General features: G+C 39.3%; 1 protein-coding gene across 1 annotated transcript in view; it reads right to left on the bottom strand.

Moving 5' to 3' along the window:
• Nucleotides 1–9,832: 9,832 nt before the first annotated feature.
• LOC111874901 (xenotropic and polytropic retrovirus receptor 1) overlaps nucleotides 9,833–14,393 on the bottom strand; it is a gene marked incomplete at its 5' end in the record, with an annotated part of 19,613 nt that continues 15,052 nt past the window's right edge. Inside the window, 2 exons of the mRNA XM_023870764.2 lie at nucleotides 9,833–10,751; nucleotides 10,875–11,197. Of these exons, the coding sequence (XP_023726532.2) occupies nucleotides 10,954–11,197 (244 nt within the window). The remainder of the gene's footprint in view (nucleotides 10,752–10,874; nucleotides 11,198–14,393) is intronic.

The raw sequence follows: 14,393 nt of genomic DNA, 5'->3' as shown, positions 1-14,393 counted from the left end.
GTAAAGGACAGATGAGCAGTGCTATTGGTTGGTGACAAGGCCACCGTACCATTTAGGTTTATTCCGTGGTTGGGGGTTACATTATGCTGCCATCTACTCACTGTGTTGAAATTACTGACCAATAGTCTGACAGTGCGGTCACTGCCAACAGCTCAATCAGTAACAATGCTGTGTCCGCTACTGTTCGGCTGCTAGAGGTTCAGAGCAATGCAGAGGGCAAGGCCGGAGGATACAATACCGCAGTCATTAATATCTCCTGTTTCATGAGATGTGATGCCGTGTAACGTGGTTACCGACGTTTCGAAGAAACGTGGCACACCATCTACCCTGAAAACTCAGGAGGCACATTCCTCAGATTGGATCGGTCTCCACATAACGCTCATACTACATTTCGTGAAAATGGTTAAAATACCTAATATATATATATATATATATACAGTATATACACAGTATTCCATCAACCGTTTCGCAGATTTTGTTTAATCCCATGTTATACAATATTATGACATTTAAACATGTATTCTGTTCGTTTTGGCCAATAAATTTTGTATTTTGCTGAAATGCCGTTTAAAAACCGGTCGCAAGTGAGCACAATAAGCTGTAAAGAAAGCCGTTGTGAACTTAGGTCATTACATTGCGAAATATTATTTCCAATCATTTTTTTTTGTAAAGGACGCCCTTAAAATTTCAACACAAATCTAAGGCATTCAGAGGATAATATCCTGTTTGATTGAAAATTATATTTAATGATCAAGCTTTCGGGAAGTTTTCAAATTTTGAATTTCTAGGTTGTTAATTACGACACGAAAAATAAACCTCGGAGATTCCAAAACAGGCGTGGAACAACACGCCTGACACGAAGGGACGAAAACTACGCTATGCTACGCTACTGAAATTTCATAAGATGGTGGAAGTGTCTTTTTTACTTTATGGGTGCAAAATTCGGATTCCTATATCAAAGAACTGCATTAATTTACAGGATTCAGAAATTAAATTTCTACCAGCAATGAAGGGGCTCACAAGGGAATACCGACATAGAAATGAAAATATAAGACGTGTCTCACAGACAGTCAGTGAGCAGAGGAATATCCTACATGAAATAAGAAAACGGAAGGCTAATTGGATTGGTCATGTTTTACGCAGAAACTGCCTTCTAAAAGAAGCTATTGAAGGAAAGATAGAGGGGCGGATAGAAGTGACGAGAAGACGATACTGTCATTTGAAGGAGAAAGCTCTAGATGGCATTAAGTGGAGCAATTGTTTCGGAAGAGACTGTGGACCTGTCGTCTGACAGATTACTGATGATGATGATGTCTCACAGACTTTTCCACTGCCGGAAAGAAAAACGGCGCAGAGCAGTGATTACTAGACACCGTGAGGAAAGGAGCCGACTGTCTTCGTATAAACTGATTTTAAAATACAATGCGACGGGGCTCGACAAAAGATTGACTGAGGTTACAACGGCTTATCACGAAATAAATGAATCAAAGATATTTATTTAATAATTAAATGGCAATTTAAACAACCATACACGAAACTATTCGGAGAATAGAATGCAAAATATTGTTTTATATAGAAGAGTAACAGCTATAATGGAATTCTGTCGGTATTTTGGCATTATGTATGTTCGGCGCATATGTTAGCGAGTACTTATGGACAAGGCCAAATGTCACTAGTTGCATCGATATTAGAGGCTACAGACTGCAGATTTCCCCAATGAATGGAAACAATACACAACATTCATCTCAAAAGCGGATGGGGAAAAATTTAAAAATAAACTGCACAATAAGTTGTTGGCTAGACCACCACGAAAAGTTACCTAACCTACAGTTTGGATTCCGGGAAAATAAATCCTGCCTGGATAGCCTGTCACTGGTGTATTCTGACATAGCAAATGCCTTTGAAAAAATCAAAATAGTTAGAGCTGTTTTTCTGGACATGAAAGCAGCGTACGATAATGTACTGATAAATATAACTTAATTGAAAAACTAGCAGAAATGACAAGCTCAAAGCTAATGCTAAAACGTTACTTCAGAAAGATAACTTAGCATCTGATCAGACACTACTGACGTCAACAGAAAAGTTACGGCGCGCCTCAAGGAAGTGTCTTTAAGTCCGCTGGTGTGTAATATTTACATGGCGTCTCTGGATAAAAGCGTTAAAGGAATACGCAAAGTGTTCGAATTTGCAGACAACGTGGCTATTTACACTATAGATACAAGTCCAGATGAAGCCCCACCTAAGCCGGAAAACTCAGCCATAGAGTTAAGTAGATATCTCAATAGCAGCGGATTATAATTAGCTCCTGAAAAATATAAATTGTTTATATTTAGGAATATGAGACCTCGAATAGAATAGGAGTGGGCGATTATTATTAATGACAAGAAGATTGCGCTTGAAAAAGTAGTAAAATTGCCAGGACTACACGCTGAAGCCGACCTAAAATGGAATAAAGTGGAAGCTACTAAGCAAAGTGCATTAAACACATGGAAATTATTCGCTATATTCGAGCTACCAATCGCTTACATTGAAATCAGGAAGAGGAAAAACTCGAAAACAAACCTCCATACAATAAGCACACAACACACTCTTCTTCTTTAACTGGCTCTACAGCCCCCTGGCCTCTGATTTTTCAGTTTCGTGTTCATTTTACAGACGGTAGGACTCCCTGGATGAGTGATCAGCTCGTCGCAAGGCCTCTACCTAAACACAGGACTACACAAACAGAGAATAAAGAAATACACATACCAGACATCCATGTCTGGTGTGCGATTCGAACCCACGATCCCGGAATCCGAGCGAGGGAAGATAGTTCATGCCTTAGCCACCTCGGCTACCATGACAGGCACATAACACACTCTAAAGGGAGAAAAAACTCAACCACAACGTCATATTCAAGAAGACACAAAGAATCAGGCATAAAAGACTGAAAAACGAATGGCATTCGTGAATATTACCGAACACATAAAAACATAACAGCGGCCCCAGAAGATAAACAGCACCCATATCGCGTGTCAAACAACACAGAATTTTACGTAGTAACGACGAGAGAACTTTTAAAATTTAACATATTTTTTATAATTTATTAATAATTACATATACCACGATAAACATAATTAATACTAATATGGATCCATATTAGGACATCTCAATAACGTGAGACGTATTTAATGAAACTTCCTGAAGATGGTCCTAAATACGGACCAAAATATATAAGCTAAAGTTATCCCTGTAATAGGCCGTGAAGGACCATGGGGCTTTGAGACGTCGAGGCGCCCACACTTTCTAGACAGTCGGCTTACAGATGGCGGTAAGGTAGTCAGCCTTACGCGCCGGCCGCCCTTTACCCTCAAGAAGATTCCTGGTACTCATTTCTGTTAGAGGTTGAGTCGACCCCAGGGCCATAGTGCGGTTGGAAAGATTACATCAATTGAAAAATCAAATGATTTCATCGGGAATCAAACCCGCGCCCTATCGACTTATATAGCACAGTGCTTCAATCAACTACGCTACCGCCTGCCCGACCGACATATATAGCTGTTAATATTAGATAAAACCAATGCAAACAATTAGACTGGTTTATTTTTATAGTTTGTTGACGGCCAGAATATCACGTATTTGTAGAATGTAATAGGTTCGGAGGTAATTAGTACATTGTTCCTGCCAGAATATTGGCAGGATCGGGAATTAATTGAATGGGTATGTTGGGCGCCAGCGGTTATTCCTGGGTAAAGATAAACTGCAAATTGTTAAGGACTGGTCCCACCTAACTGCTGGGGTTTGAGGTGACTTGGCTCAACCTCAACGTCTCACAACACTATGGGCCTCGACGGCCTGTTACACGGATAGCTTTACTTTTGCTTTACTTATGTGGTACTTGGTTCCAGCTTGACGGAAATGGGCAATTGAAAAATGTTAAACATAGGTTTTTATATGTTTATTAACGGAATATTACGGCAAAGGATAAAGTTCGATGGATGGGCTTCATGAAGTGATACCAATTTCCCAATATCTGGTCTAAACCGAAGCGGAAAACGGTCTCGGAGGGGCCCACATCCAGCGCCCCCTGGCGCCCTCATTTTGTAAACCACTGAACCAAGGTACTGGGGACTGGAAGTATGGCTTTGCGAATTCTTAACCTTGTCAGTAGATAAAGGTCAGTGGTTAGATTCCCCCCCCCCAGTCGCTTTAACCCCAGCAAATTGGTCTCCGTGTGGCATACAAAGCCAGCCTGGAAACTATGGCGAAGAGGAAAATATCTTCACTTGTCGCAAATAGAACCCTGATTTTCTCATTGTGCAGTCCTTTGCCTCTGAGTTTACCGATAACCTGTGACAAAGTTCAAAATGTAACAAGTAATCAATAACGTAGGATTCCAGGTTTTCACGGCGGTGACTATGAAGAATGAGTCTTCTGGGATGTGTAAGAGCACCTGCTCACGCTGGCTCTTCGCTCGCGGATTTCTTATACCCTAGAGATGGAGGTGATACATTCCTCCGAAACGTCGGTTAACACAATATCTATGTGGCGCCACATCCCAGAAGACGGCATTCTTCATAGTCAATAATGAATACTAATGTATAATATACAGCATATCCATTGACCACAGATTTTGTCTCCAATATTGAAGTTTATTGAAATGTCGGTCTTTCGGCCATCATCAGTCAACTCTAAACAATAAAATTGTGCCATTAGTCGTGACTAAATTGCTGGCGTAAGAATATGCCTAACTTACGAATCAAAATAACGAACACGTTTACAAAGTTTCCCACGTACCTTTAAGAAGTCGAGTTCCAAGTGTTCTTTCTTCAGCACATCAACATGCTTGAAGTTCAGTTCCAGTCCAAGCGGTTTTGAAAGCAGCATAACGGAGCGGCAGGGGGGACTGGCGATCATGTAGTACAAGTTGAGCAGCATTTCGATAGGCAGATGTTACTCCCAAAAGACTCTAGAAGCAATTGCTGCAGCAGTGATCATTGATGTAGACTGGGCAAGTGGAGTGACCTTGCACATCAAAGTGATGGACTACCACTGGGTTCAAGGGGTGGGGAGAGGGCACATTGGAATGCGGTGGCAGTAAATAAATTCTGCTTTTGACCGGTTCTTACTCTTAAATTGTGAATTGTTTTTTTTCTGTCAGATAGTTCCCACAAGGAAATGCCCACATGGTACCTCAAATTAGGCCATGCCTACCATTCGACATTAAATCAGAAAGAATGGGGCATCTTCCGTGTGCACAGTATGTTCGTCTGAGACATCGTTTTGTTGACTACTGGTAGCTTATGCCTGTTTAGTTTCCGACAGATGAGAGGGGGCAGGAGAAGCAACTAAGACATCCATTGTGTTGAGAGGCACTCGTATCTGATCTAGTTTTCTACTTGTATTAGGGCAAAGGCACCCCAAGGAAACTGGCAACCGCGATTTCCAAAAATTGTTATTAGCCTGAGTTGAACACATCTTACTGAATGGAGCAGCACAAATTGAAGAAACTGCAACCAGTCCAGTGATTGGGATTAGATCTTTCTAAGGGGCCCAACTGAGTAGGTGTCTTCCTTCCTTACCTGAAGACGGAAACAGATCCAGTTTCCGAAATGTCGTGTTTTCTATTTCCTGAATTCCAGATGATGGAACACGTCCAAAAACCCAGTAATTCTGTGAATTTATTTTATGTGACCTGGGTAAAGGTCGAAACATGTAGCATACACCTCCTTACAATACAACGAGCAAGAGACACGTCTATTTTGTCTCCACCTTGAAGAAGTCCTTCTTCATGCTGTATCGATGGTCCAGTTCACATGACCAGTGTCCTGTCATGACAAAGTCCAGAAACCCAATTAAGTGTATAAGATGCTATTAGCATTTTTTTCATTCCCTATAGAACGGACAATACTTTCTAAGATGAGGCACCGACTAAATAATTAACATTAATATTACTACAGCTACATCACAAGCCTCCAATAACAGTTTATTATATATATACACAAAACATAGAATACTCCAATTTGTCCGTGGGAATGCAATAAAACCACAAAAACCAACGACTGACTCAATGATGTAAAGCATCAATTGAAGAATTTTATTCTTGTTTTATACTATATATTTTGTTTTATATAAACTAATTCATTGCATTTTTATGCCAAGTATTTTAATATAATTAATATTATTGTATCCAATTTTATTAGTACTGCAGTTCAGTGGCTGTATATATGTTGGCCATGTATTTGTCTGATGATGGCTTTTAATAGCCGAAACATGTAGCAGGGCCAAAACTAGGCACTGACTTTGATATAGTTGTGTTGTGACGGTTTTAATAAAGAAGATGCTATTAGCACACTCTACAACTGAACAAAATATGTGGTACTAAATCATTATCTTACAATATTACTCTGTGTAGTCCGTTGAAAGTCAACTGATTTTTCAAGGAACATGTTGCCTCTATCTTCAGGGTTGAAGAGTATGTAAAGCAACAAATCAGCATGAACCAGGCAGAAATCAGAGCTCTGCTTTGTCTACAACTAATACCACATGAATGTACAGAGAATGAACATAAACGTCCATACTCAGAAAACAGCATCCAACCACGGAGTAACGTTTGACCCCTCATTCAAAGGTCATTAAAGAAAAATGCATCTGTGATGGACTGTTTGAATACAAACTAAAATTCAATAAGAGTACTTCATGAGTCATTTGCTTTCCATAGCAACCAAACTTTAAATTATTCAATATATTCCTCATATTTTAACCAACTTTCCCACAGCAATCATACATCTCATACAAAGATGGCACATAGTGATATCAGTTTACATAAAATTTGATGACTAAAACATCTCTGCAGGGCACTTCATCATCAGATAGTGAAACACTGTTATATCATCATCAGAACTTGTTAGATCCTACTTCATACAATGACAACCAAAATCACCACACCAGAGATCTTTTTGAACATAAGGACTTTCCTGCTGTAAGACTGTCTACTCAAAGTAAAAATTTAATGTGCTCTTGCCAAAAGTTCTGAATATATGTCATATGCTGAGCAGGCAACCTTACAGAAGAAAATCCTGTGTTTTTTGCTTCCCATCATGAGCTGAAAACATTATAGTAACTTTCTAATGATGTAATGGCCTTTGTCAATATCCAATGATGATACACCATAAAAGATACCACAGACACAACAATATCTAGAATAATGTTGAAAGTAATCTGGATTTTGAATGTAAATACAGTATACATTTATGTTAATATTTTGGTTTATAGAATTTCACATGATGGAAATAATAAAATATAACCATGAAATTCATGATACAGGGCATAAATGCACCCTTACAGAAACTGGGATAAGTACAAAAAAATCTTAAACATAAATTCAGCCAAAACTTATTTATTTTAATAAATTATTAAGTTTTAAGATATTCAGACCTCATACATGCATGTTGATGATGTAGAAGGATATGCAGTTATGCATCCTCCAACCAGAAAGTGAGATCAGCCTAATGTAATGGACCCAACAGAGTAGTTTTAACAATTTTACTGATGATGGAAGTGAAATCAGCTTTCAAAATGTTATGCTTTTTAAATAAAATTAAATTATGGATAATGATCAACACATTTCAGTTCACTGACACACCATCACAGATCTTAAAACATGTCTTACTTTCATGCTGTTGTCATTCTGCAACAAGTCTCAGACTGTAATGTGCTCTGAGTATCCTGTCCCTGTAACTCACATAAAATATTTAGTTACAGCTTCTTTAACTTTTTTTACCAGAATACAAACAAAACTACCTTCCTTTACACACAAACAACAGTTCAGCAAGCAGACTGCTGTAGTAGTAACATTAAGCCTGTACAGTGAAGCTTCTTCAATTCTGTGCTCACAGATTTTTTTTTTTTTTCACAGCCTTATCAACCTTTTATTTGGTTCTGGCCAAATTCCCATACATACAATGTTAAATTTTAACCAATATCATGTGTTATGAATCATATTTTCCCTCCACATTGCACTTCACTTCAGGCCCCCAAAACAAAAATTTGCCCGATTTTCTGTTTGCTGTATTCTATTTCATAAAACTAAAGAACACTCGTACTAATCCAGTGACATTCATTGCACTGGAAAAGAGGCATATCTCTGCAAATGAAGGTTTCTGAACCCCACACAACGGAGCTATATAGACCAACAGCCCAAAAAGAAAAAAGCAAATGATTGTTTGACTGGTTAAAGTATAACAATGCATGTAGGTTAGGGCAGTGGTTCTCAACTTTTCTGAGACCACAGCCTGGTAAATTCTTTTTTATAAGACAGGGCCTGGCATAATTGATGCCAGGGACCGATACCATGCTGCAGCCTGCCACTGGGTTAGGATACTTTGCTTCACACTGTTATGTATTGAAACCTGTACATTTAATATGGCTTCCCAAGCACTGGGTATAAAGCAACATGTCTCTATACACTGCCTCATCTTTACTCCCCTGACTTTACACATACTGACATATACATGAGACGGGTGTCTGCAAAATTTGTTCCTCGCTTGCTCGGAGATGACCAAAGAGAAAACTGCGTGAATGTTTGCCGCGACTTGAAGAGTGAAGTGCAGAACAATCCAGAATTTCTTAAAAGAATTGTGACTGGCGATGAGTCTTGGTGCTACGGGTACGATCCATCTCACTAATCGCCAAAGGGTTGAAACAGGAACACACACAACAGAGCACCACAGACAAACCACTTAACTCAGACTGACGCCAGCTCACTAACAGTCGCGGGAGACCCCCAGCTAACACCACCTAGCAGCACAATTCGTAACTGCAAAGCATGCGTGCGCAACAGATCGGTTCTGGTTATTTTTGGGTCCCCCCTCGTATTTACATTTAGTTTTTTTTTTTAACATTTGTGCGTGGAAGTGGACGAGAAATGGCAGTAAGAAGAAATATTAACCTATTCAGGCTGAGCCAGAATAGTCATTATTTCGCTTGGGAGGTTGTAACTGTCCAATTTATGGGATGGTCAATTGATGTTTTATGTATGGTTAGGGTTCTGTGAAATTCCTCACTTTCGTCTCACAATTTCAGATTTCCCCCCTGAGACATGCAGTAAGTGGCTTGGGTCAAGCTTGAAGCCAGCTGCCCATCCGTAAACCAGTCAAGTTAATGTGTAACACAAGACCGAGTTCTTTAGAAATTCTAAACTTTGACAGGGGAAGTCATAATTTTAGCAGTGTCGTGTTATGCTACCCCAAGTTCCAGTTTGACAGCCACACAGCAGGTGGCAAAGTTCACCCCTAAAAACTCTACACACATGGATATATGCTCTTCTAATTGGAGGAGAAAGATTAAGCAACCTCCCAGTGTGCCCGGTTCAGCCAATCATAATCTGAAGAGGGATGTCCTTTGTCCGAATTTTGGGTGACCAGGGCAGATATTTACCATTCAGAGGGTGTTTGCGGAGAACTCTGAAATTTACATTCACCGGGGGTACCCGTGTTCTGATCCCCGTATATACACTCTGTGGTGCCTATTGACTTGTGTGTCTCAGTGAATGTAAACACTGGTTCAGTATCCACTGACAAAATTGAACTCGTGGTACGATGTCAGCTAGACCTACATCATGTACTCGCATTGGATGATACGGACAAAGCTGTTGGTCATGCAGGATCCTCCAAACACTTGATTTTGATGTCCCCACAATCTTGGCAATGGCACGAGTGCTGGTGGATGGCTGTTCCTCTATGCAATGCAGTTCGACATTGAGGCGCCAAGTTTAAATGAAATGATTTTAAATGCCGCACTAGCGCTGCTATTTTACATTTGCGGATATGAGTTCCTATTTCAAAGTTCTTCTATAGGGAACCCTGAGTACGCTCCTGAAGTATGGCACCAAACTTGTGGGACACCCTATATAAAGAAAATAATAGGATGAAAAGGTAGAAGACAAATGTGGGAATTAATTCATACGCTCCTGAAGTATGGCACCAAACTCGTGGGACACCCTATATAAAGAAAATAATAGGATGAAAAGGTGGAAGACAAATGTGGGAATTAAATTATACTCTACATATTTTTATATTAAAAATATTAAATGGGTAAAAAGCTAGATGCATGATATTCACATGGGAAATCCTTTCCACAGTGGAACTTATTTAAAAGGCAAAATGTACAAAAAGCATACAGGAAAGTTTATTTTTATAAAATGATTTTAATATCTTACACAGGGAAACGTTTTTAAGCTGTTTTGTCTTAGCTGACTTTCACTGTGTCATTTATCTTTCTCTGCTTTGATGTACAATCTGGTATGGCAGAGCAAGGGTGAGTACGAAAAACGCAAAATCTGAGATGCCTCTATACGAAGCATGAATATTACTATATTCTAGGCTCTAACACCCTGCAGTTTGATGATTCTCCCAGCAGTGACTATGAACAATCTCAAATAAAACTTATTTGAAGAAAATATTCTAAGAACACACCTATGAAGTCTTCCAGCAAAATTACCACTCCAAACATTTCTTTGGAAGTAACAATGAAGATTCCAGTCTGACAGCCAGATCAACAACATGGCAACAAAAATTTAAGTACATATTATCTCTGATCAGAAATGAACTAATATAACTTTTCGCGTTTTCATGGGGGTTCAGACTGTGGACTTCTGGATTAGGGCCATCATCAGGATTGGTCTTGAAGAACAACACAGCCTGTTCCTGTCAACTGTTGGGTCCACCTTCAAGACTAACCTCTTCACAGCCCAGATAATCACAATCTGAAATCTAGATACCAACAGATTCAGTCAATATACAGTTATCATGACAGCCAAGGACCAAAACACAATAAAAATACATATAAAATTTCACATAATTGGCAGAAAGTTGTACTTAACATTAGAGACATACCTGTATCACTTAAAACCACAAAAGTACCACTGTTTTGCAACTCAATCTCAGAAAAACATCTGTGAACAACAGTGGCAGCCTAACTATCAGGATCATCTGTTGACTCCCCCTCTAATAGAAGACGATGATCCTCCTTCTTTTTGGCAGGACCTTGTTTCTTCTTGCGCCTGTTGATAACACCATCTTCATCGTCCATCATTCGGATAATCTGGTTCTGATCAGATGTATCCATGGGAGCTACCGAGATGTCTCTCACTGCTCGAAACTTACCACAGTTGTTGAGATGTTCATTCTCAAGGCGAAAGAAGTTCCATACAAAACGTCTACAAAACAAATACATTTATGTAGTACCGGCCATCAGTTTATTATTTTAATCACTTATTCCTTCATACTATCCTCTTATCTTCACACTGTTACACTGTACCTTTCAACTGTATTAATTATTTAAATTACAGTTTGGGTCAAATTATGGTGTTTTAATCAATGTTTCTCTTCCATTTCCACAAAGCTGAGCGAAGCTGGAACCTCCCTGAGGATATGAAAGACAACTTCAGCATAAGTTAGCCTTGAACACCCTGGCAGCAGCCCTGTGCTCCAATGCCCTCTACAGCCAACCTCCCACTACAGGACTCATGTCTAAACAGCAAAAAATTCACTACTGGTTAGCTAGGCCTATCATACTTCACCACAGTCCCATTAGCCATTCACCTTCAGGTTTCCCATCAAACCTTCTCAGCTACCCTGAGCCCAAAACATCTTTGAGGCTGCATCAATATCAGTAAACAGCGTATATCATTATATCATCTTTAGAAAGTTACTACACTCAATTTTTAAAATACAGTGGGCACCATATGGAAGAGCTTGTTGGACACACTCCTCTTCTGCTCAAAACAAGACGTATCCTCAAAAATGTTCTAAACAGATAACACTCTGAAGATGCCAGTGGCCAGTGTAACCATCCTCCTTTTATCTTTGTATTTATTTGCCGGCTTTGGTAGACCACTTGACTCTTCTCAGGATCGTGTCATGGTAATAACTGAGGCAACGGAGAAACTGCATATTTAAAACCTGTCCACTGCTAGAAATCAACGACACAATTTCTGCTCTCCACAAATTATTTATTTCAGAAGCAAACACTATAACTTTATTAGCAAGTACGGAGTAATGTGCCCCTTTTATTATTATCAAAGATTAATCGAACCAAATAAAGACTGATAAATTTAGATAAACTTGGAGGGTGCAGCCCAAAGACATCTGCCTCTGATGAATTCAAAACACCAAGACTCTCTGCAAACTCTATCCTGCGGGAGCGTCGCTTCATCCCCTGTATAGGATTTGAATCGACGGCCTTTCTCCCAGACAAGAATAGGTTCCTATTGGTTGATTTTAACAGGCAAAATCCATCATACAATCAGCACTAGACAATCACATAATGAACTTTGAGAATAAAGAGATCCAAAGATACAGAACCCGGTACCCCACATGTGAAAGCGGTTATTTCTTAGTTTAAGGTCCAATTACACCCTTCCGAAGACACTTTTATAACAGCTACCCCATTAGCAAAACAAAATTTACATCTTCAGCAAACTACAGACTTGCCTTCTGTGGTGGCCCCGTCCCTTTCTGTTCACCCAAGCTGCAGGTAACAAAACAAGGCAGTTATTTCTGTCCAGATGCGAAAAGCAAGTCATAACATGCTAATGAATCGGTCTCCCCAATAAATCAGTCACTCTACTGAAATGGCTAAAGAGGACCATTACTCTACCCTTGAAGAGTTTTTAAAGGTTTGGACTGTCACATCAGGTCCCTGCTGTACTTCACCCTGCCAAGTCTTCCTCCCTGCTGGAATGCTGAAACCCTCCTACAGAATGGTCATGGGGTGAGATTTCAGGATGGGAACAAGCTTAGTTGCTAGGCTACCCACATAAAATTGAAGTGTCATGAGGAGGAAGAAGAAAAAGAAGACTATAGACATGCAGCCTAATGCAACTCCTGATATTTTCAAAACATATTTTTTTAACCAGCAATCTCACATATCTGTAAATGTAACAGAACACTGTTAACCCATTTCAGAGAGTGGTACATTACGCACAGGGCCACATTATCCAATGGTTCCTTGCTTTTGGGCCCTCCACTGTATGAATATTAGCATCATGTACTTAAACTCTGCAAACATGAAATCCAGAAAGAGGTTCAATCTGAATTTGAGCATTAACATGTTTTTTATTATTATTTTAAAGCAAGTTAATGTTTAGGTCATGTGTTTTTAATATTTTAATATTCTCCTAACATTTTCACTTTCATTAATACAGAAAAACTGTGCAATAAAAGTATTTTCTTAAAAAATTAAGGAGGTAGGAGGGTGGGGTCCCACAAGATATACTTTTCCTAGGACCACCACTGTCGTGAAGTGAACCTGATTAGACATACGCCTTAACTATAACTGATTAAACATTAAAGATCACATGTGAGGCGCAGAAAGAACTCTTAATTAAAGATTAGAGATTGAATGATTTTGTAGATAAAACTGACATGTATAATTATATTAACAAATGCTGCCAAATTTACTCTACATTTACCAATTTAAATCTATTTTCACGCTTCCCTTCCATGTGTGACAAGACTCTGGTGCCTACACTTCTGTTTGGCAACAATTCTTGGTCTTCTAAGTGTCCAATCCTCATGAGGATTCCATGCCAATATTGAGAATTAATTTATTGTCTCACCATCTGACCTACACATTCTGTAAACCATGACCTCCTTCCTAGTAATATTAGAAGAATGTAAATCACAGAATGCATCACTTTTCCATTTTTGGCTTCAGTTAACTTATGTAGAAATATTTTCTTTAGCTTTGTGTTCTTGAACACTTGCACCATATGGTCCTCCTCTATTTCTGCCCCCACCCAGAAAAAAACCCACATCAATTTAGTACGACATGATACAATTACAATACAATGGAAAACTTATGCATTACATACCTGAATACTTCTAATGGTGAGAGAATGGAAATCATAATATCACTATGAACATAACCCATCGTAGTGAGAGATAAGTTCAGTGCCCAACCAAACCGTAAGATGAAATCCTCCACAATCGCAAAGTAATAGTAACCCTGAAAGAAGAAACTAAACATAAGGCTGACAAATTAAGATAATGTGATATGTACACCCACTGGCAAGTAATAGCTGTGAGAACAGGTGATAGTACAACAGCTGTTGTCAGGGAATTCCTCCATGGACACCTTGCTTCCCTAGCAATGAGAGAACACGAGTCAGATGAGAACTAGAGCTGTGATAAGTAAGAAGCTGGTAGCCGAGACTGGGAATAGTTCGGAAATGCACAGGAAGGGGAACATGTCATCAGAAACCACTATGAAGCAACAGCTAGCAAAGACTGGGAAGACTTTATGCATACTGTAGTCACAGTGATCTTTGAAACATGTAACTCAGTGTCGTAATTATTTGTAGGTACATCCTGCAAGTGTCCGATAAATCCAATTACCAATCCAAACCCTGT

The sequence above is a fragment of the Cryptotermes secundus genome, unplaced genomic scaffold, assembly GCF_002891405.2.
Source record: "Cryptotermes secundus unplaced genomic scaffold, Csec_1.0 scaffold516, whole genome shotgun sequence".
Lineage (NCBI taxonomy): Eukaryota > Metazoa > Arthropoda > Insecta > Blattodea > Kalotermitidae > Cryptotermes > Cryptotermes secundus.
Note: the sequence above shows the minus strand (reverse complement) of the source record. Positions and strands in the feature narration are given on the sequence as shown.